General features: G+C 46.8%; 1 protein-coding gene across 7 annotated transcripts in view; it reads left to right on the forward strand.

The window, feature by feature from the left end:
• The window catches only part of KIF13A (kinesin family member 13A), a 180101-nt gene that overhangs the window by 114394 nt on the left and 42253 nt on the right, over window positions 1-23454 (forward strand). For 5 of the 7 annotated variants that reach the window (XM_081295321.1, XM_081295322.1, XM_081295323.1 and 2 more), the window contains 10 exons: window positions 3800-3911; window positions 4693-4905; window positions 7031-7141; window positions 9119-9253; window positions 11955-12085; window positions 12970-13056; window positions 13157-13323; window positions 14644-14763; window positions 18143-18356; window positions 22270-22432. In XM_081295321.1, the coding sequence (XP_081151447.1) occupies window positions 3800-3911; window positions 4693-4905; window positions 7031-7141; window positions 9119-9253; window positions 11955-12085; window positions 12970-13056; window positions 13157-13323; window positions 14644-14763; window positions 18143-18356; window positions 22270-22432 (1453 nt within the window). The remainder of the gene's footprint in view (window positions 1-3799; window positions 3912-4692; window positions 4906-7030; window positions 7142-9118; window positions 9254-11954; window positions 12086-12969; window positions 13057-13156; window positions 13324-14643; window positions 14764-18142; window positions 18357-22269; window positions 22433-23454) is intronic. The other 2 variants (XM_081295324.1, XM_081295325.1) reach the window with 1 other exon arrangement.

Below are 23454 nucleotides of genomic sequence, written 5' to 3' on the forward strand. Positions count from 1 at the left end.
TAAGCAAAGTAAGATCTTTAAATCCTTTCCATCTCGTCCTCTGACAACGCTATACTGAGCATTGTTGTAGGTGAGACCCACTTCTGCCCTCTTAGGTTCCCCTGGAAATTAAACTGGTCAAAGACACATTTGCAGAAACGCTGCACTAGGTTGGTTATTAGCCCATGCGTCTTGTTTACACAAGTAAGCTCCCAGGAACAGTAACAACCCCCCCCCATGGGGGGCGGTTAGAATTGGAGTACAGACTAAGGGGAAGGAGAGGCTTGGGAGCTCCTGGGGGCAGATGAGGAGGGAAAGCAGTGAGCCTGGGCTTAGTAGGTTTGTTATGCAGATTTACAGCCTTGACTTCTCCATTGGTGAGAAATGGGATTTTTCCTGGTCCAGAAAGACAAAAGTGCCCAGTTCTTAAGACTTTCACTTAGTCCTTTAGCCCCAGATGACCCCTCTGCCCAGTACAGTGTCTTGGAGTGGCCTGTTCTGGTACCCTTCGATAACGCTGCATCATCCTTTCCTTTTTCTCTCAAAGTCCTAACTGGATTTTGTTTCTTTGTTTAGGGGTACCCAGAACTTTCCTTTTTGTCTCCCCACACTGTCAAATTAGAAAAATATAAGCAGTTGCCACAAGACAGAGTAGAATCTTTCCTCAGCAATGACAAATCCGTGTCATGCCCCAGACGTGTTTTCATGTGAGAGTTGTTTACTGGAGTCCCAGGCTAGAGGCCTGACTTCAGGGAGCCAACAAACCAGACCTGGCCGTTCACCCCAAAAGGCAAACAGCAAAGGTGATGGTAAAAAGCAGGACAGGAACCTTGGTCAGCGCAGCTGCACAGGAAGACAAGAGGATGGGTCCTTAGCCCTGCCTTCTAGGAGTGAAGGGAACTTGGAGATTTTATAGATAGGAGGATGAGGGCAGGGGTTGGGGGTTTGCAGAGCTGGAGGCTTTTAACAGGTGATCTCTGTCCATCTGTCTCTGGCAGAGCTTGTCCCAGATAAGAAACTTGATGTTTCCTTGGGGGGGGGGGGGGCTTCTGCCCATCACAAGATGTTGATCAGCTCAGACCTTGTTCCTGGAATCCAAGGTCACTTAGAGCAAAGCACATGGATGCAAAATGGAGGCAGAGATGCCAAGGCTTTAATCCTCAGAGATGAGGAACCCGCGTCCTTGTTATAAGGTTACTTTCAACCATAACGTTGCCATGGTGACTCCTGAGTCACAGAGCTATTTAGATTTTTTATTAATTAAAAAGATTTCTGGGTGGGAGATGCTGTTCCGTTTTTTAGCACTTGCCTGGCATGCATAAGACTTGAGTCTCTCCCCCCTGCCCTGCCCCCCCCCAAAAAAAGGGAAAAGAAAGAAAAAGAAAAAAATTCTTCTGCACTTGCTAGTAAAATATATTGAATAAGTCTTCAATTATTTGAAGAGCCATTTCCAACTGATGTTTTCATTTCAATGATTGCAAAATGTGAAAAAAAAATGTCCTATATTCTATGTTAAGGCAGAAATGTGTATACTGAATGTAAGCAGTATATACTTGCCTTTATTTCTGAGGTTCTGGTTGTGTGGATTTTTGTGAAATGCTTATTTGATCCAGGATAGTGGCCTTGCCTAATTGGCTTCTTTCACTTACCATACGGTGTTAGGGTTCATCCACATTGTAGTTTCATTCATTTTCTTTTGGGACTTTGTGTTGGGATAGGAATCAAACTCAGGTCCTGCACATGCTCTGACAGGACTCTACCACTGAACTACATCCAAAACTTCCTTCTTTTCATGACCAACTAATATTCCACTGTGTGTATTTAGGTCTTTATTCATCCCTTTAGTATTTGATGGACACTTGGATTGTTTCTGCATTTTTGGCTTTTGTTAATAATACTGCTTTGAAAATGCATGTATCAGGTTTTGTTTGGATATATGCTTTCATTTCTCCTGTCTTAAACTTGCTTAACATTTTTAATCTGCCAAGTATGGTGTGTATGTTTGTGCCGTTTTGTGGTAATGGGTGGTAGTTACTGCCATTCTCTTTGAATGAGCTCTGGCTCATTTTCTGCCTCTTGAAGTTGCTTTATCTTTTAGTGACGTTTCGTTTCGGTGACTTTCCTTTTGGGACTTAGCTATGTTTTGCGGGAACTCTGCTTTCTTTCATCGTATTCAGTGGAAATCTCTTGCTAACAGTAGAAAGAAAGCTGCGGTCTTTCCCTTGCTGGTTTGTGCTCTTCTTTGTTATAAATAAACAGTATCATTTAGCTCTTTTAGCCATTTACAAAGCACTTTCCTTTTGTGGGATCATGTAACCCTCCCTGTAGTCCTTTGAGATCAGCTCAGGTTGCTGTTTCCTGGGTGCTCAGAGGAGTAATGGGTACTCACCTGTGACCCAAGAGGATCCCTTCATCCACCAGAGTCATGGGTCTGTTGTTTTTAGAGCACTTTTTTCTTCAGGTGCAGAGAAGGTGTGTTGGCCACCAAAGAAGAAAGCTTGTGAGCCGAGGCTAGTAATTTTCAGACTGTAGCCTGCATCACAGTCGCTTGGAGGGCTTGTCAGAATGCACACTGCTGGGTGTAGATGAAGTTTCCCAGCCGGAAGATCTGGGGTTGGCTTCAAGAATCTGCACTTCTAACTAGTTCCCAAGTGATGGGGTTACTGCTGGTTGCAGGTCCACACTTTGAGAATGATAAGCCTGGACAACTAAAGTGTGTTTCCTGGATTATTGTTCAGCTAGAACTTCTCAAAGTTTAATGTGCTGGTCTGATTCGGTTGGCTGGGGAACGCTTCTGAGAGGATCTGAGTAGCTCCCAGGTCATCCCATGGCCTCTGAGTAGCAGGGCGTGAAAGACAAGGCGTGGAACTGGGGTATAGCTCAGTGGTGGAGCACTTGGTGGCGTGGACAAGGCCCTGGGTTGGATTCTCAACACCACATACAAAAAAGGGAGTCATATGCTCTTCTCTACTTGGGTAGTTCTTTGTTTTTGTATAACCATATGGTCCAAAATAAATGCATAAAGCTGAGCACACTGGCATATGCCTATAATCCTAATGACTCAGGAATCTGAGGCAGGGGGATCACAAGTTTGAGGCCAGCCTTAGCAATTTAGTGAGACCCCAAGCAACTTAACAATGCCCTGTTTCAAAATAAAAAGGGCTGGGATGTAGCTCAGTGGTAAAGCGCCCCTGCATTCAGTCCCCGGCACTACTACTAATAATAAATGAATAAGTAAATAAATGCTTCAGAGTTTTAACTGTAATATTTGCAGTAAGTTAAAATTGACTGATGTGATCTTTTAAACAGATGTCTCCAAGTTTTAAAATACCTATGTTTCACACATAGGCCCTAAGATTGAATACAGTATTTTCTTATTGGGATTCTAAATTTATTTATTTATTTTTAATTAATGGAGTTATGCTGGGGACGGTGGCACACATCTGTAATCCTAGCAACTTGGGAGGCCGAGGCAGAAGGATCACAAATTCAAGACCAAACTTAGCAACTTAGTGAGGCCCTAAACAACTTAGTGAGACCCTGTCTCAAAATAAAAAGGGCTGGGGCTGTAACTCAGTGGTAAAGTACTCCTGGGTTCAATCTTCAGTAACAAAACAAAAGAAAGAAAGAAAGAAAAAAAAAACTAATGGAGTTACATTTTGTTTTTCTTTGATTCTTGGCAAATTAATGGCGAGTCGATTGCACTGACCTTAAGGTCTTGTTGTTCTGCCTGTTCTGCAAATTTTATACGCAGAAGAAAATTATTTTGTGAAAGCAAAGCGAATGCTTCGTGAAGTAACTTTTCTTTTTTTCTCGGCAGATCATTGACAACCTTAGGGCTTGTTATATCATCGCTGGCTGACCAGGCTGCAGGCAAGGGTAAAAACAAATTTGTGCCTTATCGAGACTCGGTCCTCACTTGGCTTCTTAAGGTAACCCGTTGCTCTGGTGCCCTCTTCCACCTAAAAGTTGGCCGTTTCAGCAGGGTGCACTGGTGCACACTATGATCCCAGGGGCTCAGGAGGCTAAGGCAGAAGGATCACAAATTTGAGGCCAGTCTCAGCGATTTAGTGAGACCCTGTCTCAAAAAAATAAAAAGGGCTGGAGATGTAACTCAGTGGTAGAGCAACCCTGGGTTTAGTCCCCAGTCCTCCCAAAAGTTAAAATGAAAATAAAATTGGCAATATCAGATGTGACAGTTGGAAGGTGTGTGCAGAGCCAACCAAATACACATGGATCTATGCTGGCAACACTGTCGCCCAAAGTCCCAGGAAGGCAGGGCCAGTTCTATTATAACCTTGTTTGACAGGCATTATTTGCTGCTGTGATTATAAGGAGGTCATATTTAATCTTGTCATAAAAATTATTTGTGAAATGCAAACACGTCTCCCCATAGCATTTTTATCCAGAGTCATGTCATGGCCACACTTGGTGGCTGATGCTTCTGATTCCATCTACTTGGGAGGCTGAGATAGGAGGATCGCAAGCTTGAGGACAGCCTGGGCAATTTAGCGAGCGTTCGTCTCAAAAAGGGCTGGGATTGTGACTTTGTAGAACAGTGTTTACGTAGTATGCACCAGGCATGCACCAGGGCTCAATCCCTGGTACCATATGAAAAACAGAGTAATGTCACAGATGCATATTTACTGCTTTCATCAAATGTGTTGTGTCTGAAGTGGGCTTCCCTGAGATGCTATTTGAAATGCTTTGCAGGACAATTTGGGGGGCAATAGCCAGACCTCCATGATTGCCACCATCAGCCCCGCAGCAGACAACTACGAGGAGACTCTGTCCACGTTAAGATACGCAGACCGAGCCAAGCGGATTGTGAACCATGCGGTGGTGAACGAGGACCCCAATGCCAAAGTCATCCGAGAACTGCGGGAGGAAGTGGAGAAGCTGCGGGAGCAGCTCTCCCAGGCCGAGGTAAAGTCGGGGAGATGCTCCGTTTTCGAGTTCTTCCCTCACGGGGTGAGGACGTGCTTGCTTGCAGCTCTGGGTCTAGCTCCCTGTGACTCGACGTTGCAGTTTTGGTTGGCGTCTTCTCTGTGCCGAGCATCGTGAGGACCTACATGACTTCTGTCCTAGCAGTGTGCAGTCAACAAGGACATTCCTGGTACTTCTTGATTGTTCACTCCAGTAAACAGGTTGGCCCTTGTACTTCCGTGTGAAATCCTGAGAACCTAGTGTGGTGTTTTACCAATATCGTAGACTGGATTTCCACAGGGCCTTGCAGTTTTCAAAGAAGCTGGGTATCATCTCCATGTCGAGTCTTGCAGATGCCATGAGCACAGGTAATGAAGCATTAGGAATGATTCAGAATTTTTTTTTTTCTTTTTCCTTTACATCAGCCTCCATCAGGCAACAAATCAGTATTTTCGCATTGTTACCATCTTCCTTGGCTTTTCTGAAACTTTAATAACCATGTACTCTCATAGACAAGTGCTGGTCTTTGCAGATAGCTGGGCGTGGCACCACCTCATTTGGCCTAGGTGAGGGGACAGAGATGGAGGCCAAAGGCCGTAGCTGCAGCCATCAGCTTCCTCACGGCAGGGCTCAAGTGTACACCTGACCCTTGCGTTCACATTTCTTCCTGCTGCTGTCTTCTGACCCCACTTTAGTCGGAAATGAAGGAGGAGGGCGATAGCCATCATTTATTGATTGCTTATGTGCCGGGCATCTTTTCATACTCTTTATCTGTCAACATTATTTAATTAAAAAGTAATCGGCAAGAGACAGAACAGACACCGAGGTTGGCGACCGTAGCCTTGCGGGGTAACTCTTTCTTTACCGCCTTGTCGTCTTCCAGACTGTGGGCTCTTAAAGTGCAGGAAGCCTTTGTTTTATTCATTTTTTTTATCCTTAACTCCTCACCCAGCCAGCCCAGGAAGTGCTGCTGGTTTGTGTTTTACCATAAAGCATAATTGCTTTATTGATGCCAAGAAGGGTTAGCAAAACACCAGGAAAATCAAAACGTTGATGAAGTTTTAAAAGAGTCACGATCCCAGGAGGAACGTGTATTTGTTCTGGAATTTGTTCAGAGGCAGAGTTTCTGGATTTGCATTCCCACTGTGACCATATGATCCAGACCAGATAGCCGGAGCAGTGCCTGGTCAGGGGGAGAGAAGACGAGCTCCCTGGTGCAGCTGGAGTTTCCTGGCAATCACCCTGTATCCAGCAATGAATGTCCCCAAGCCTCTGGTAGCACCTGGAGACTCGGCTTGCTCAGCCAGCAGGCCATCACCAGCCCCGCTGCCAGACCAGGCTCCGCCATCGTAACAGTTCACAGCGCTTTGGTCTTCAGAGGCTCATGATGCTGCAAAGTATCAGAGCAATCCATGCCAAGCGTAGCCCCCCAAGTTTTTAAGTTGCAGGTATCTCTGTTTGGACCCCTTAATTATTCTTACTGAACAAACTCAGAGGGAAACTTCTCAGATGTCCTGGTTCCAAATGAATCATAAGTTGGCAAAATGTCCATTACCATCCACAGAGAAAAGTCGTTGAAAGGGCCGAGATTCAGATTTTTTAAATAAATGAAAAGAATCATCACCTTTCTTGGTCAGTTAATGTAGTTCGTTTGTTTACTGGTGGTACGAGCTGCTCTCTTTGTCTTAATGAACAAGGGATTTCAGTAACCTTTTTTCCCACTTTAACATTTCAAAGATAAATATTAGCGTTTAGGTCTTTAGGTGTGAAATTCTAAGCATGATAGCTGAAGTGATTTTGGAAATGGAACCCAGGGCCTCGTGCATGCCAGGCAGGCACCCTACCACTGCACTCACCCTCTGCCCTAAGATGACTCTTGTGACCTGCCCCACTTTCATTCAGGGCTCTGGTGTCTTTTCTTTTCCTTGAAGCAGGAGCAGCCACACCCTCTTCCGTTCTGTGTGATTGGTAGAGGTCTAAACCCCACCCTGACAGTGCGTGACTTAATTGCTTCCAACAGACATTGGTGCCTGCTTCGGAAGGACATGAGGACACCATTGTACGTGTCTTGTACCTAATGCTAGGAGAATTCTGAAAGTCACACGTCTCTGCTTTCATTTTAAAGGCCATGAAGGCTCCTGAACTGAAGGAGAAGCTCGAAGAGTCTGAGAAGCTGATAAAAGAACTGACAGTGACATGGGAAGAGAAGCTGAGGAAGACGGAAGAGATCGCGCAGGTAGCCGCTGACTGAGGCCGGCGGACGGGGTTCTTCTCACGTAGATTTGCTGTCCTCAGGGTCCCTGCCCAGCTAGAGGCTTCGAGCTCAGCTTTAGACACCAGCTTCGTGTCTTTCATTGATTCAGCTTGGTCCATACCTGTCTGCAGTGTCGGGTGCTGCCCCTGAGCAGGCTGGGCTTCGGGAGGTGCCCTCATGCTTGGCCCTCATCCACAGCCTGTTCTGTGCTTTTTAGGTCACCTGGCAAAGCACGAGGTTGAGAGCCCCAATAGGCCCCGAATTTATAACACATATAACAATGATTTGTTCAGTGTGTTTGATTCTCTGGGCTCTAACCCCTGCAATTTGGGAGGCTGAGACAGGAGGATGGCAAGTTTAAGGCCAGCCTGGGCAACTTAGCAAGACCCTGTCTCAACGTAAAAATTTGACAAAGGGCTGGGGGTTTGACTCAGTGGTTAAATCCCCTTAGTTAAATCCCTAGTACCACCAAAAAGAAAGAAAGAAGATGCTGAAATAAAATAAAGCAAGGACTAATTCTACAGAGTGTGTATGCTATGAATCTCTCTATACTGTGCATTTCATGAAGTTTTTTTTTTTTTTTTTTTTTTTTTTTTTTTTTTTTTTTATGCTGGGGATTGAACCCAGGGCCTTTGCATGCAAGGCAAGCACTTTACCAACTGAGCTATATCCCCAGCCTCTCATGAACATTTTTAATCCTACTGACCACATGGAAATATTGGACTATGCCAATCCAGTAGTTTAAAAACAATCACTAGAACCCAGTCCATCCTGTGCTGATGCATATGCATATATATAAAACAGGGGAATGCATTACAACTCTTATTACATATATAGAGCTCAATTTTTCATATCTCTTGTTGTATATATAGTATACACACACCGATTCATATCCTCATACATGTACTCTGGATAATAATGATCATCACATTCAACCATCACTAATTACCCCCTGCCCCCTCCCTTCCCCTCCCACCCCCTGCCCTACCTAGAGTTCGTCTAATCCTCCCATGCTCCCTGTCCCTATCCCACTATGAATCAGCCTCCTGATATCAAAGAAAATATTCGTACGCTAATGCTTCTTATAGAAAAAATTCACATGCATGCGCGCGCGCACACACACACACACACACACACACACTCACTCACACACACACACTCACACACCCCTCCCTCTCCCTCCCACACTACTTCATGGGTCCCCAGAGCACTTAACTCCACTGCGGATTCTGTCAGTAACCTGTCTGGTTTTTATAGCCTGTCTCCTCGACTAGAAGAGAAAGGAGGGACTTTGTCCCAGTCACTACTGCATTCCCAGCCCTCCATCAATACCTGCCAGTTTGAGACTCTGAATAGGATAACTCTCATCTGAATTAGTGCACCAGTGAATTCAAGGCCTGGAATCTAAGGCCTCACCCTGCTGTTCCACCTGTCTCCAGGGCCTTTCCCTATTCCCTGGGGTCTCTCGGTCCCCAAGGCGAGCCACTGTGCCAGGGTCTGTCCTGGGCTTCCCTACACCCACCTTGGTCTTGCTGCTCCCTCATTTCTTCCTGTTGAAATTCTTCTCATGCTGGGGAACCCTCCTGAGCGTGCCTTCCCCCTACAGACTTTCCCTGAGCCTCTTCCTACCGCCGTCTCCCTCCTGTGACTCCTGCAGCTCTCCATACCCCGGGGCACAGGGCTCTCCTCTTCTAGATCCAGTTATGTGTTTTTGTCTCCTCTGCCAGGACTTTACCTCCTTCCTGGTTGAGATGTGTCTGGTTCACCCTTGGTGCCCCTGTGACACTAACCCAAGATGTCACGCCGTGGCAGGCTGTCAATAAACGTGGTTCAGTGGAGAAGAATGTGTCATCTCATTGGCATCGTCCCCAGAAACAGTGACTTACTCTTTCCATGGATACATCTTGTGAATACGGCAACAAATAGTGTTCCTGCTTTTGTCTTTTTGTGTGTGCCCAGGAGAGACAACGACAGCTGGAGAGCATGGGCATTTCTCTGGAGACGTCCGGCATCAAGGTGGGGGATGACAAGTGCTACTTGGTCAACCTGAACGCAGACCCTGCTCTCAACGAGCTTCTGGTTTATTATTTAAAGGTGAGAGTATTTGAAGAGTTGAGCTCCTGAATCATCCACGTACGGCTCCCCGTTGACCTGGATGCCTGTCTCCGTGATTTTGCTTTTGTATCCAGCTAAACTCTCATTAGGAGTAAGACACTAGAACATGCGATCTCATCTCCATTGAGAAGAAAAGCATCTCCTTGTTTTCACCTGGGGCTGGGCAGCTGGGGTGAGGATCCCCTCCTTATGCAGCTGTCAGGTACCACGAGTGGGCACCTGAAGGTGTCCAGGTGAGCCCCACCTATGGGAAGACTCCACAGTGAGATGACTATTAGGTCCTGCCACAAAGATCCTGAGAGGCCCTGGAGACTCTGTTATGCTTCTGAATAATTCTAAGGACATCTCAAGATCCACCTGAAGTCGTTCTAGATGAGATAGCAAGGGTCTTCCAGGTCGGTCGTCTCTCAACCTTTATCCTCAGGAAGAGACTTTTGGTCCTCTAATCAGCCTGTTGGCACCTTAACCTCAGAGTGTTCACTGACCGTGTTTGTCAAGTTATTATGGTGGTTCTCAAACTCCTTGGCTTTGGAACCCAATGATAATGTTTAAAAGTATCAAGGACTCTGTAGGTTTTATCTGTGTTTGTTGCATGACATTAAGACTGAAGACATCTTAAAAGACAAATATAACAGCAGTTAGTCTCCAGAGCTGCCTCATCACCCATCAATGGCCTTCAAAGACTCCACTGTCCATGGTGATGAATGAGAAAGCAGAGGAAATCAGTAATATCTTTATTGAAGTGATTTTCAGCTCATGGGCCTCTGTACCCGTTGTCATGAACATGCTTTTAGAACTGCTGGCTTATTCTGCTTAGTAAGAAATAAGAAACCTGAAACAGGCCCCTAACATTGACATGGGGCACCCCAGCTGACCTAGGACATTCAGCTGACCATTGGAGCACACTTAATCATGCACACAAACTCTGAATTATGGTAGTATATAAATATATGTGTAGGCTGGGCACGGTGATGCATACCTATAATCCCAGCGGCTCAGGAGGCTGAGACAGGAGGTTCATGAGTTCAAAGCCAGCTTCAGCAAAAAGCGAGGAGCTAAGCAACTCGGTGAGACCCTGTCTCTAAGTAAAATACAAAATAGAGCTGGGGATGAGATTTAGTGGTTTAGTGCTCCTGAGTTCAATCTCCAGTAACACCCCGTGCCAAAAAGAAAAAAGAAAAAAATATATATATGTGGAGTACTGACGTAACTGTCGGGGCTTGAGCCCCTGGGCCTGGAATGCAACTCACTGCACTGTCCACATGCCTGGATTTCCAAGTGTAGAGGAATTACCTGCTTGTGAAGGGTGAAGATGGGTACTTGTTAAGGGTTCTGGTCTGCCTAGTAAACTGATAAAATACAGTGGACAATAAGCTAGAATTGAAGCAAGGAGCTCAATCGTCTGTGACCCTTTTTCTTTCTATTTTTTCCGGAGACATAAATATGGTACAACAACCTCTGCCTCAGAATCTGCTAACAGATTTAAGGTCTGTTTATTAAGGAAATGATTAAGAGATGAGGAATTACTTCTGGTATTTTAATTTTGAAGAACCAAGACCTACCCTTCTTCTGATGCCTAGGGAAGTATCATTGTGGTAGTCAGCTTTTCACCACTGTGACAGAATACCTGAGGAAAGCAACTTAGAGAAGGGACCTTTATTTGGGCCCCTGGTCACTTGGCCCCGTTGCTTCTGGGCCTGTGTTGAGGCAAGAGCATCATGGCGGGGAGCGAAGCTGCTCAGCTCCTGGTGACCTGGAAGCAGAACCGGGGGCCGGGTCATACCCTTCAAGGGCATGTGCCCAGTCACATCCTTCCTCCAACTAGACCCCACTCCTGAAGTTCCCACCACCTCCCAGAGTGTCACCAGCTGAGGACCAAGGTCTCAACAAAGGAGTCTTTGGGGGAAGACCAGATCCACACTAGGATAATTATCATAAGGATTAAATAATTGGTAGAACAGTTGAAAAAATTACCATACGAATGAACAGCGACTGAATCACCAGGAGTTACAGTTCTGGTGTGTCTGAGGTTCAGGGACCTTAAAATCAGCTCACCTGTACCATGTGTCACTCGTGACCTTCAGTACTCTGTATCATATATACATATTAGAAAAACAGCTATGTGCATCATTTTAAATGTTATGTATACACGTGGCTGGGGTGTCGCCCAGCGGTAGAGCCCATGCTTACCTGGGTTCCATCCCAGCACCAATGAAAGCGCAAAAGTTTTATGTAGATAGACAGATACAACTTTCCTTAACACTGCTTTTTAGTGGTTTTAAAATTTATTTAGCTGTTTTCAAAACACTCCCACTGTTAATTCGGATGATTCTAAACAGAATTTTATCCAATAGTTAAGTAGATCAAATAGATATTATCCTGGCTCTTCCCCACCCTAATAAAAAGGAAAAGAAACCTACGCTCAGAGGGAGAAATGGCTCATGGTCACTCAGATGGTAATAAATAGGTTATAATTGGGACTCACCTTATTATCACGTTTAAACATTTTTTAACTATAGTGTGCTCAGGCGGCCTTTTGACCCCTGACACTCCAGGTACCATGCATCGTTCATGTAACGTCATACGCAGGCTGTTGCGTTATTCAGATTGGTTGTGATGAATTTTAACTGAGCCACTTTTTAAAGCGGGGCTTTCATTCTTCTGTGATGTACCCCACTAGGATCACACGAGGGTGGGCGCAGACACCTCTCAGGATATCCAGCTCTTCGGGATAGGGATTCAGCCTGAGCACTGTGAGATCGATATCGCCTCCGATGGAGAGGTCACTCTTACTCCAAAAGAAAATGCGAGGTAAGAAGTAATGATGACGCTTTCCTGGGGCCTGCTGTCAGGGGACAGCCGCCTCTTTCTTTTATCAGAACTGAGGATGCCTGAATCCTCAGGCTCTGCTCTCCGTTTGTGGGAATTGGCACAGTATCACTGAAGAGCACCGGCTCTGTCATGGTCAAAAAACCAGAGTTGAAATATTCCTATGAAGGGGAGTGGTGATTCCTTGCATGTGTGAACTCCAGTTCTGCTTATTTCCCTCTGAGCCTTAGAAGTCTAGAAAGAACAGGACTCAGACAATGAGATTATATGTGAGAAGTAACTTACTGGAAAATTAAAACTCAAAATAATGTCCATTGTTTTCCTTTATCAGACTTGACAGCCCTTAACAGACTGGTCTTTAATTATTTATACCTTCCCCTAAGGTTCTTAAATTACCATGAAAACTTTTTGTTTTGAGCTGTTTCTTTAATACACATTTTTAGGTTTTTTTAAATATATATTTTTTAGTTGTAGTTGGACACAATACCTTTATTTTATTTTTTTTTAATGTGGTGCTGAGGATTGAACCCAGGGCCTCACACTTGCTAGGTGAGCGCTCTACCACTGAGCCACAACCCCAGCCCCACACATTTTTGGTTTTTGCAAATGATGACCGAATATTCCATCAGGTACGCTTCCGTCTTGGTTGGGAGCACGCCACGTGAGACTCACTCTCTGGGGGATGCTGGCAGCCCTGGGTCTTCATTACTGGATTGTGCTTTTCTACAACAAATTCTCTGGTTCCTTCTTCCCTTGTTACTTGAAATACACTTTCTAAGACAGTTCCCCCAGTTATCTCTCTTGAGTACTGCACTGGTTTTCGTTTTCTTCTCTGCTCCCCTGACCTTGTCCTTCTGCCTCTTCAGGTCCTGTGTGAACGGTGCTCTTGTGTGCGCTGCCACCCAGCTGTGGCACGGTGACAGAATCCTGTGGGGAAATAACCACTTTTTTAGGTAACATCTTCCCGTTCTCTAGTATTTTCAGATTCATGCTTTCTGTTATCTATTTAAGTATCCAAGGAGTTGACTTTCTCCAACGGTGAAAACCCCACAGGATCAACTTACCGAAGAGGAAGCGGCGAGATTGGTTGAAAGACTTGGAGAAGGAGACGAGCCCGGCAGAGCATGACCTGGACGCCGCCAGCGAGGCTTCCTCGGAGCCCGACTACAACTACGAGTTCGCCCAGATGGAGGTCATCATGAAAACCCTCAACAGCAACGGTGAGGCCCGACTCCAGCCTCCAGCCTCCTGGGCACGGCCTTCCCCCGGGGGTTCAGGGAGGAGTCGGGAAGTGGGAAGTGTCTTTCTCAAATGTAGACCCACAAAATTGCTAGTCCTGACACGTGAGGCCGGCCGTGGTGCGCAGATTTGGGGATGGTCTTCTGCCTCGGGTAGAACCAGAAAGCCAGCAGGCGCTTTTTTGAGACCCCTTGTTCCCGAGCAGACTGCGATAACTTCCCCTGGTTCTCGGGTACTCACTGAATGACGTCGACAGCCTTTCTTATCAAAATTGCCCCCGACTGAGACTTTCATTTCTGAACTCATGAGAGTGTGAAAATTTCCCAAGAAAACGTTGGGAATCCAGGAGTTTTTAATAGAATCTAATGGGGAGATAGAAGTTATAGCCTTTTACCATAAACTCAGTTGAAAACCATAAGTCCCCAAAAGGCTTATTTGATAAATAAGCCCAAGTAACCTCATTACAAATGACAGTGACTGTGAAGAGTTTTATAGGTCCTGTTGACCTGCGCCCCCGTCTGCCTCGGGTCTCTGAAGAAGGCCCTCTCCTGGCAGCAGTATTGCCGGGTCCCTCTTTCCAGAAGGTTTTCAGTGTTCATGTAAGGTTCCTCCTCTGTGTCCCAAGGGACAGATTCCTTTTCTCTCCCTCTGGGCTGTGCACACCTGTGTGTGTTTATAACCACTGCAGTTGGCTTCCCTTGTCTGCTGATTTCCTGCCCCTTCTTCCTGTCCCCAGTTTTCCAGTCCCCAGACGTGGGGCCTGGGACACCAGACAGGACAGTTTTCCTGTTGCCTGGCATCAGAGGCACCGCAGGGACTAGACCTGTTTCCAAGCAGGAGCTCAGGGCTACACTCAGGAGCACCAGAGAAGGTCCTTTGTGGGTGTGGCCAAGCTCACTCTCCCACTCGCCTCTTCCTGGGGCGCCTGAGGACCCCAGCTTGAGCCAGGGGCCTCCAGGACCCTGACATAGGCAGCCTGTACCCGACAGGACCCTGGGCAGCACTGTTATTCACAGTGGAACTCTTCCCTGAGAGAGTGACTTTCTCACTCCCGCTTGGAAGAAGCCTCCGGAGGAGGTTGGCATGGCTGGACCTCTGGCATATGGAATTGGGGGTTCTGCATATAGAATTGGGGGTGCATCAAATAAAGAGAGATGAATAAAAAAAGTCACAGTCTTTATTCCAGTGTCCAGATCCACTGGTCAGTGGCACTTGCCTCCAGGGCACACCAGCATACCCTGGTGCACGTGCCACAGGGCTGGTGGCCCCATGGCATTCACCGCCTTCCGCTCTGCTGCTAGGTGGCTTCCCGATGGTAAGCCTGTCTGCCTGGTGGTCATCCCCCTGGTGGTCCTATTTGAAGATTCTCTTCCCTCTCGTGTGGTTCCAGACGAAGCTCCTCCACAAACAGTGGGACAGAGGTTCTTAGCCAGTTGGCCTCAGCATGCGGGGCTTGGCTGCGGTTCCGCAGGGCTGCTGTCTGGTGCTTGTGCTGCCGCTTTGGCCGAATCTGATTGACATCAGCAAGAAGCTGGAGCTTTCTGCCTGAGAGAGGTGCTCTGTGTTCTCTCTCCCTGCCCCCTCGTGGTTTAGGGGATCAAGCCTAGGGCCTGTCCCGTGCTAGGCAAGCACTCTACCTCTGAGCTCTATATCCCCAGCCCCTTTTTAAAGTTTTTACTTGGAGACAAGAGGCTCACTAAGTTGCTGAGTCTGGCCTTGAACCTGCCTCAGCCTCCTGAGCTGCTGGGATCATGGGTGTCCCCGACCAGGACTGGCTATGTACTCTGTTCTTGACTGGAAAATGTTCTTTTCAGTTTTGTCCTGCCCCTCCCTGTCCCGGCTCCACTACCTCATCAGTGGTTAAAGTTCCTTGACACTCTTGTCCCCATGTCCAAGAGCACCGACAAAGGTGACTGGTGGTACCCAGGAGCAATACAGCAGGGCCTGGTGCTTCCAGAAATGCACTCCCCTCCACTATCCTGGTGATACAGGAGAGTAAGGCGTCTGGGTCTCCAGAGGAAAAACTGATCTAAAACCCAATCCTTTAGAATTTAAAGTAAAAGAAAAATCTCATTCCCATCAACAATGGTGCCTTCTGCCCAAGGGTTCCAATAGGAATTAACACTCATCTTACGCATGGATTTGGATTAACGGCAGCCGCATCCCCTGGGCCTCTCATGGTGTCCCATGCCAGAGCATCCTGTGGCCCTGAACCTGGCCTCTGGGCCTGTAGGCTCCTGGCACAGAAGCGAGTTGCACACTAGGACAAAAAACAAAAAATACCTCTTTTCCTAATTTCTAGCTAGTTCTAAAGTAAAGAACTGTTAAGGGGCCAGCAGGGGTCAGGAGCCAATCATTCCACCTAAGACTCAAAGGTTTCACTTTTCTCTAGGGTTACTCCCCTCCCATCAGTGCTCCGGCCATGTTGGTGCAAGTTAATTCTAATACTTTTTCTTAGGTGAATACATAAGAAGGGTTTCTGCCGACACCACTGCCACTATCATCCTCTCTTCCATTCTCTGCAGGATTGATTGGTCTGGGCTCATTTTGTATTTCCTACCTGGGAAATCACAAACTGGTGAGGAAGAGAGAGCTCTATATCCCCCCAATCACTGTGGTCCTTCTCTCTTCCTCAAAGACTTAGCTCTCTGGTATCTTGGCCTGAGGCACTAGGCTCACTGAATTTTAAAACAGTTCATTCAAGAGCCACAGAGAGGGCTCAGTGGCAGAATGCTTGCCCAGCATGCACAGGACGCCGGGTGACAACTTCACCATCACAAAGAAAATTTAAAAGGAGGAAAATGACGGGAAAACATAAACTGGATAATCTTCTAATATTCAATCCAGTCACTGGAGAACAGGCCACATGGTCTTTGGCTTCTGTTCGGGGCCATATCATAGAGTCAATGGCCTTGTTGGTCAAGATGATTGACTTACGAAGGTGCAGAATTGTGGCAGAGGCTTGATACAGGTCGCTTTGGGGAGAGGGAGTTATCACAAATGTCTGCGAGAAAGGGGTTTCCACAAAAGCCCTTCCCTGGGGCAAGGCCTCTAAGGCTAGCCACTGAGGCTCAGAGGGAGGAGTGCAGAGTCGTGTGGCCCCTGAGCAGCAGTGAAAACCCTAAGAGTGCAATTTCTCTATGAAACTATTCTGCTTTTTAAGGTGGTGAATTTTATGTCAGGAAAGAATGGTATATGTTTTTTTCTCTTTTTCAAGAGTGTGCTTTTTAACAGAGTGCTTGATTCTAAGCAAAACATTGTGGGTAAGAATAAGACATTTTATTTACCAAGTTAATACCCAGCCAATCCGCTAGTTAGTCCCCTGAACTTCAAACCTATCTCTATCAGTTATTAGCTCTGTGATGTTAGGTAGCTACTTAAACTTTGTGAGTCCCAACTTCTTCATCTTTAAACCAGGATGAAATCCACCTGGGGGCTTTTGTAAGGCTTTCAAGAGATGGCCGCATGCTGGGCAGGAGTCCTCTGCTTGAGATGTAGCTGGTAGAGTTAATTTTGCCACTGTGTTTCATTAAAACAACTCACCATACTGAGTGTATCTTGTGACTTTAAAAAAATTTGCTTCTTTCTGTTTTGTATTACTTAACCTCATTTTTTTAAAGTTAGCATGTTACCTTTTCTCCTAACGCTAATATAAAAAATCGGTACAATTTACGTGTTTATTTCACAACCTGATGGGGTATTTTGGAAAAGTCAGTCGGTGCCATAATCAGATGATACAAAGCTCCCTCCTGCATCACTTTAACTTCCAGCTTCTTTCTGGTAAATTGAACTGAGAACTAAAGTGTGGTATACAACATAGTGCGCTGAATACAGGCCAGTGCATAGATGCACAGGGGGAATTATGTTCCAGGCAGGTCTAGAAGTGATCTCCTCTTGCTTCCGTGTCCTTTCCGGAGGCGTTCACCACAGTGGTGAGGTCTTGCTCTCCCATGAGGTGGTCTGGCACACTCCCCTGTAGGCCACTCTGCCCCCATGGGATGCCTGTACCTTGGTGCATGTGGTCAGCGCCTTCATCTGTCTCCATGGCACCCAGCTCCTTGGTCATTGCCTGCTCATGTCCTGCCCAGCCAGTCATCTCATTGGGCTCAAATCCTACCTATACCACAGCCACCACTAGTCATCACATGGCCCCTTTGAGCAGTCCATCTGTGTGTCTACCCTTGTGCACACGTATGGGAGCTCAGACCTGGATCAGCAAGATGGCAGGTGCAGGTTTTGTTAGCTTTGCAAATTAATGACCGTATTAGCTATTGCCACCTCAGAAACGGCCAGACCATATACTCGATCCATATTTTCAAACACATGCTGTGATTTTTCGGTTTCCTCTCCTCTTAGAGAAATTCAAGAGTAGTGAGGTATGTAGTAGAAATCATAAACCCTTTGACATACTCACATCGAAGTTAGAGGTGCCGAGGAACCAAGTCAGCAAAGATCCCATTATCTGTGGCGCTGCCTGGGTTTCATGATGTTCTTCTCAAGGGCTAGGATCACATCCCGTCTCCTCCCCCACCTGCTGGGAGGAGATGGGTGATCTGTCCGAACATGAAGGCAGTCACGGGGTGGATGTGAAGAATGTGTACCTAAGAGGCATTTATCCAAAATGCTATTAAAAAGGAAACGGAGAGGAGTTGACCTGTGAGCCCGTAGGCATCTCACAGAAGGGGACTGTGGGCGAGGACCTGGGCAGGTGACGGCTCTAGCCGCAGCAGCCCCGGCAGGCTGCCTGGATGTTGCCTCAGCCTCCACTCAAGACACTTGCCTTGTCTCTTGACTCCCCAGACCCAGTTCAAAATGTGGTCCAGGTCTTGGAGAAGCAGTACCTGGAAGAGAAGAGAAGCGCCCTGGAGGAGCAGCGACTCATGTACGAGCGGGAGCTGGAGCAGCTGCGCCAACAGCTCTCCCCCGAGCGGCAGCCCCCGAGCAGCGGCCCCGACCGCCTGTCCTACAGCAGCCAGACCGCCCAGCAGAAGGTGACCCAGTGGGCAGAGGAGAGGTAAGAGCTGGCGGGCAGGCGGCCCAGGGCCAGGCGCCAGGGGCTCGTGAGGCCTGCCCAAGGGGCACCTAGTTTGCTGGGCAGTGGCTTTTCCTTTCAGAGACACCATCCACCCCAGATGTGTCGGGTGTGTGGGCCGCAGCACACCCCGAGAAAGACCCCACACTTTACCCTTCTGAACAAGGAGCCAGTGTAGAAGGCCCACGCTGCTCAGTGTTGAAAGAGGATGAGTTGGAATAAGTCTTTAACAAAAAGCAGATTCTTCTTTTTTATTTATTTTACTTTTAATTCTATTCAAATTTAACCTCAAGGTAGAGAAACTTTTGATTCTATTCAAATTTAACTTCAGGGTAGAGAAATCTAAATGTGAATTTTCAAGACATAAGACTTAAAATGATTATATCAGACCTCTCAAAGGAGGCAGTGGTGGAAGAAATGATAATAATGACGGCCACCACAGTGAGACAGTAAATTAACACTGATTTCCGTTGTGTTCACACCACAATCTAGGCATGGTGCTAATTTTACTCAACACTCCCAACAGCACTGTGCATAGGAACTATTATTCCTGCCCTTTTTTTTGATATATATATATTTTTTTACCAGAAATTGAACCCTGGGGTACTTTACCACTGAGCCACATTCCTAGTCCTTCTAATTTTTTTATTTAGAGACAGGGTCTTGCTAAGTTGCTTAGGGCCTTGCTAAATTGATGAAGCTGACCTCAAACTTAAGATCCTCCTGCCTCAGCCTCCTGTGCCTCTGGGATTACAGGCATGTGCCACCACTCCCAGCTTATTCCTGCTTTATAAACTCCCATTACCTAGTAAGTAGAAAAGCCAGAGCTTAAATCCAGGTCTGTCTACACTCCTGGACAAATCCTGTGTTATAATTAACAACAGAGGTTTTGCAGAGTATTTACTGTGCTCTGGGCACCGAGTGCTCTACCTTCCCTCTTGTCATCGTCACCTGCCATTGTCTTTTGCTGTGCTCACTCTCTTACACAGGAGGAAACTGAGGCTCGGGCTTGCCCAAGGTCATTTAGCTGGTAAACTGAGCTGTGGGGTTGGAGCCAGGGCAGTCTGACTCAGGAGCCTTGACTCTGGCCCACACATTCCGCATCTGTCCCTGGTAGTGACAGGCTGGACAGGAGCCCCATCCAGGGAGCTGGGCCCAGAGAAGGGGAGCGCGCCCTGCACCGCGTCTCCAGGTGCTCTGGTGCCGGGCTGTGCCAAGCCAGGAGAAAGGAGTCGGTTGTGTCTTCCCAGGGGCTGCTGACTCATCTGTCCCTATGCCCGGCTGTGAAGGCTCATCAAGTGTCAGTGTTACTCTTTATTTTCCTGTCCCTGGGAGAAGCTGACAAAAGTGACCCAGTGGCGCTTTCCCAAGAGCCACCTTTCCCACATCTACTGTGAGCAGGTAGCCAGCTTTTGAAGGTTTGGGTATAATTATACCCATTGATGCCCTTTCTGTTCAGTCAAGAGTATTAAAGACAAGAAAGGTACCTGATAGAGAAAGTGGATTTGCCTTTAATTATAGCATCCTTCAGTTAATTATCTAAATTTTTTCACTTCCCTTAATTTTTTTTTCCCCTCCAGAGTAACAGGCCTGAGTTTATTAGAAGGGATGAGAAAGGGAAGGGGGAGACTCTTGAGGGAGAGAGTGGGTCTTCTTGGAGGCAAGAGGCACTGGGACTTAGATTCTTAAGAAAGACTGGAAAAGCAGATATCTGGGGAATGTCATTCAGAATGATAAGCAGGATTGTCGTCTCGCTTTCATGGGGTTTCACCAGGTGAAGAAGTGTGGCTGGTGATGAGAGGCTGAGCCTCCTGTCCACATCCATGTTGTAGCAGAGGATCAAGTATGTTCCAGAGCTGCAGAGAAAGCTTCAGATGCTCTCTGTACACGTGGGATGTAATGTGGAGCCAGACAGTGATATGAAAACTTGAATCATAACTGGAGGCTACGGAACGGTTTCATTCCACAGTCGGAAAGGCAGTGACTTTATATTTATTTATTTATCTGGTTTCTGTCTCCTCCACTGGAAAATGCGTCCTGTGGACAGGGAATCTGTTCTGTTCATGGAAGTGTCTCTAGTGCGTCGAACCATGTCCCTTGGTAGGGAACAAGTAGATACCGTCTGTGTTGGTCGTGTGAGTTTGTTGACGTGGCTAGGAAGTGTGTGGTCGCCCTGTGGGCAAGGGCATGGTAAGGGTGATGGTCCTTTTAGTGGAGGATGAGACCCCAGCCATGTGGAGTCTTCTGCAGAGATTTTCAAGGAGAAAGCAAGATTTCAAGTGAGTTTGGAACATGGAGTTTGAACAGGTAGAAAGCAGAGAAGGGCATTTCTTTTCCTTCCTCATCTCCCTCTCTTATTTTCTTTCCTTCCCTCCCTCCCTTCCTTCCTTCCTTCCTTCCTAAGCAGTGGGAGGCTCTGGGTTCAATCCCCATGCTAAGCATGTCCACTCTCACTAAGCTATAGCCCTTGTCCCAGTCAGAGGTCCCCGGACAGGTGTGGGTTGGCATGAACAGATAGAAAGCAATGGAGATGTTTGGGGAAGGCGGCACTGTTTTGTTTAGTCTAGATGGTGATTTATAGAGAAGCGTGGAGAATTAATTTTAAAACTATTACAACCTGTGGGAGACCTACAGACGTGAATGTCTGAGATTTATCCCCTGGGAGAAGAGCATCCCTGCTAGATTTTGAGCCAGAGAGTGGCCTGGCAGAGGCAGGAGAATGCCCTGTAGAGAAGGGAACTGAAGAAGCAGAGATGGGCTTAGGAATGCTTCAGAGAAGCATCAACAGGGCTCGGGATGTTGTGGGAAAGAGAAGAGACCAAGCTTACTGCGAGAGCCAGGGTGGGCGCCTGGAAATGGACATGTCCTTCTGGAACCATCCTGGGGATGTGCACACTCTCCAGTGTGCCTCCTATGTCGCCTGCCAGGGGGCGAGAAAGGAGCAGAACTGTGTGTTCTGAGCTCATCTTCTCCCAGGAAGGATGGGGCATGTGAAGGGTAGAAAAGAAGCCCTCCACTCTGGGCACAGAGCAGTCGTGCATCTGGTTTATCTTTGAACCCAGATTCAAAAGCGAAATCCAGGAGTGTGCGTTTCTTCCATGCAGTGGGTCTTTTTAAGTGTCTTCTGCTGGGCCGTACACTTGGCCAGGAACTAAGTGTAGCGGAAACAAAAAGGACATCGTCCCTGCCCGAGGGGCACTTACAGCCTAATCAAGTAATTAATGCAGGTAAATGAAAAGTCCTAACTGTGACAGATGTGGAGGCAAAAGATGTGGAGCTGTGAGAGCCAGTCATGAGGTTTTGACCGAGTCAGGTGGCTGGAGAAGCTTTTTATCACCAAGTGCTATTGTGTATAGTTGAAAAAAGAATCCCCGCTGCTGCAGAGACGGTGACCTTTACCAGCTGAAGAAATCCTCAGTTTCTTTCTTCTTCTAACTCCAGGTCTCTCACCTCCCAACCCAACACCCCCGCCTCTGCCAGCCTGCAGCACACAAAAGTCATAACCATCATTTCTTTTTCTTTACTCAAAAAAAAAAAAAATTAAATCCTCATGTCAAAATCGGGTAGTTTTTTAAACATAACTTTCTTTTTTTTGCTGCTATGGGTTGAACCCAGGACCTTACTCACTCCTGCTAAGCAAACGCTCGACCACTGAGCGACCACCCCGGCCCCCAAACCTGGGTTTTACTTCTGTGCCCCTGCAGCTTTGACCCCAGCTGTGATTCCAGGAGATGACCCAGGCATGGGCTGGAGGGGTCAGAGGGGACTTGGTCAAACAGGTTGGAAAATTTTGTCTAAAAGAAGTTTTCTCCGTTTTCTAATGAGTCCACTCACTTACAAACAGGTTTATGGTTTTGTTTTAGATGAGCTCATTTCCTTGTCTGTGACCCCACAGGGATGAGCTCTTCCGGCAGAGCCTGGCCAAACTACGAGAGCAGCTGGTCAAAGCTAATACCCTGGTGCGGGAAGCAAACTTCTTAGCTGAAGAAATGAGCAAACTCACTGATTACCAAGTGACTCTCCAGATCCCTGCTGCAAACCTCAGTGCCAACAGAAAGGTAAGGTTGTCCCGAAAGAAGGAGAGCGGGTCGTACGGTGGTCAGCAGCACCGTGAGCTAAAATCCCCAGATCACCTTCGGGAGATCCTGATGTGACCCAAGGTGTTCATTCCTTTTTAAGCCTTCCTTTGTACCCCTCTCCAGGTAAGAATGCTCCTTAAACAAACCCTTTAGATATGCTCTAAGCTGGATCTGCAGGGTTTGGGCGGCTGAAGGAATTGTAATTTAAATACTTTCCTACTGACAGAAGCATACTTAAGTGATCATGTCTGCGTTCCCCTTGCACAGAAACGTCCCCTCCTGAAATGGGGGCCATCTGTATTTTGTTACAATACCTTTTAAAGAGTGAAACCTAGGAGGAACGGAGGTTTCCTGTCATTTCAACTTGGGGAATTCTTCCTGTAAGCGGAAACTGGAAAGAAAACAGCCCTTCATCCATTTGTTTTCAATCCAGGAAGCTAGTGAGGAAGGGGGTCAGGGAGCACCTCATTGGTCTTGCGAGGTTGTAGTTTTTTGACCCAGTAGTTCTGAGTACATAGGCCTAGAAGGGTATGTAGTTTTATGTCCTTCGTATACACAGTTGCTGTGTCCGGTGGCCTTTGTAGTAGTGAAAACTTGAAACAGCCTTGATGTTCAACAACAGAATAATCAGTCATGTGTGGTAAGTCCAAATGGTGGTCTGCTGTGTTGCCATTAAAAATCACGTTTGTGAAGAATATTAAGAAAATAATAACAATGTAAAAACAAGGAGAGAATTGGGATATGATATATTTTGTTTGATCCTGGTTATAATAAAAATGAAAAGTATAGCCAGGTGTGGTTGCACACGCCTGTAATCACAGTGATTGGGGAGCCTGAGGTAGGAAGATCACAAGTTCAAGACCAGCCTCAGCAACTAGTGAGTTGCTAGGTAACTTAGCAAGACTCTCAAAATGAAAAAATAAAAAGAGCTGGGAATATGGCTCATGGTTAACCACCCCAGGGTTTAATCCCTAGTACCAAATAAATAACAGAAAGATAAA

This window comes from Spermophilus citellus (genome assembly GCF_964194105.1).
Source record: "Spermophilus citellus genome assembly, chromosome: 5".
In the NCBI taxonomy this organism is placed as follows: domain Eukaryota; kingdom Metazoa; phylum Chordata; class Mammalia; order Rodentia; family Sciuridae; genus Spermophilus; species Spermophilus citellus.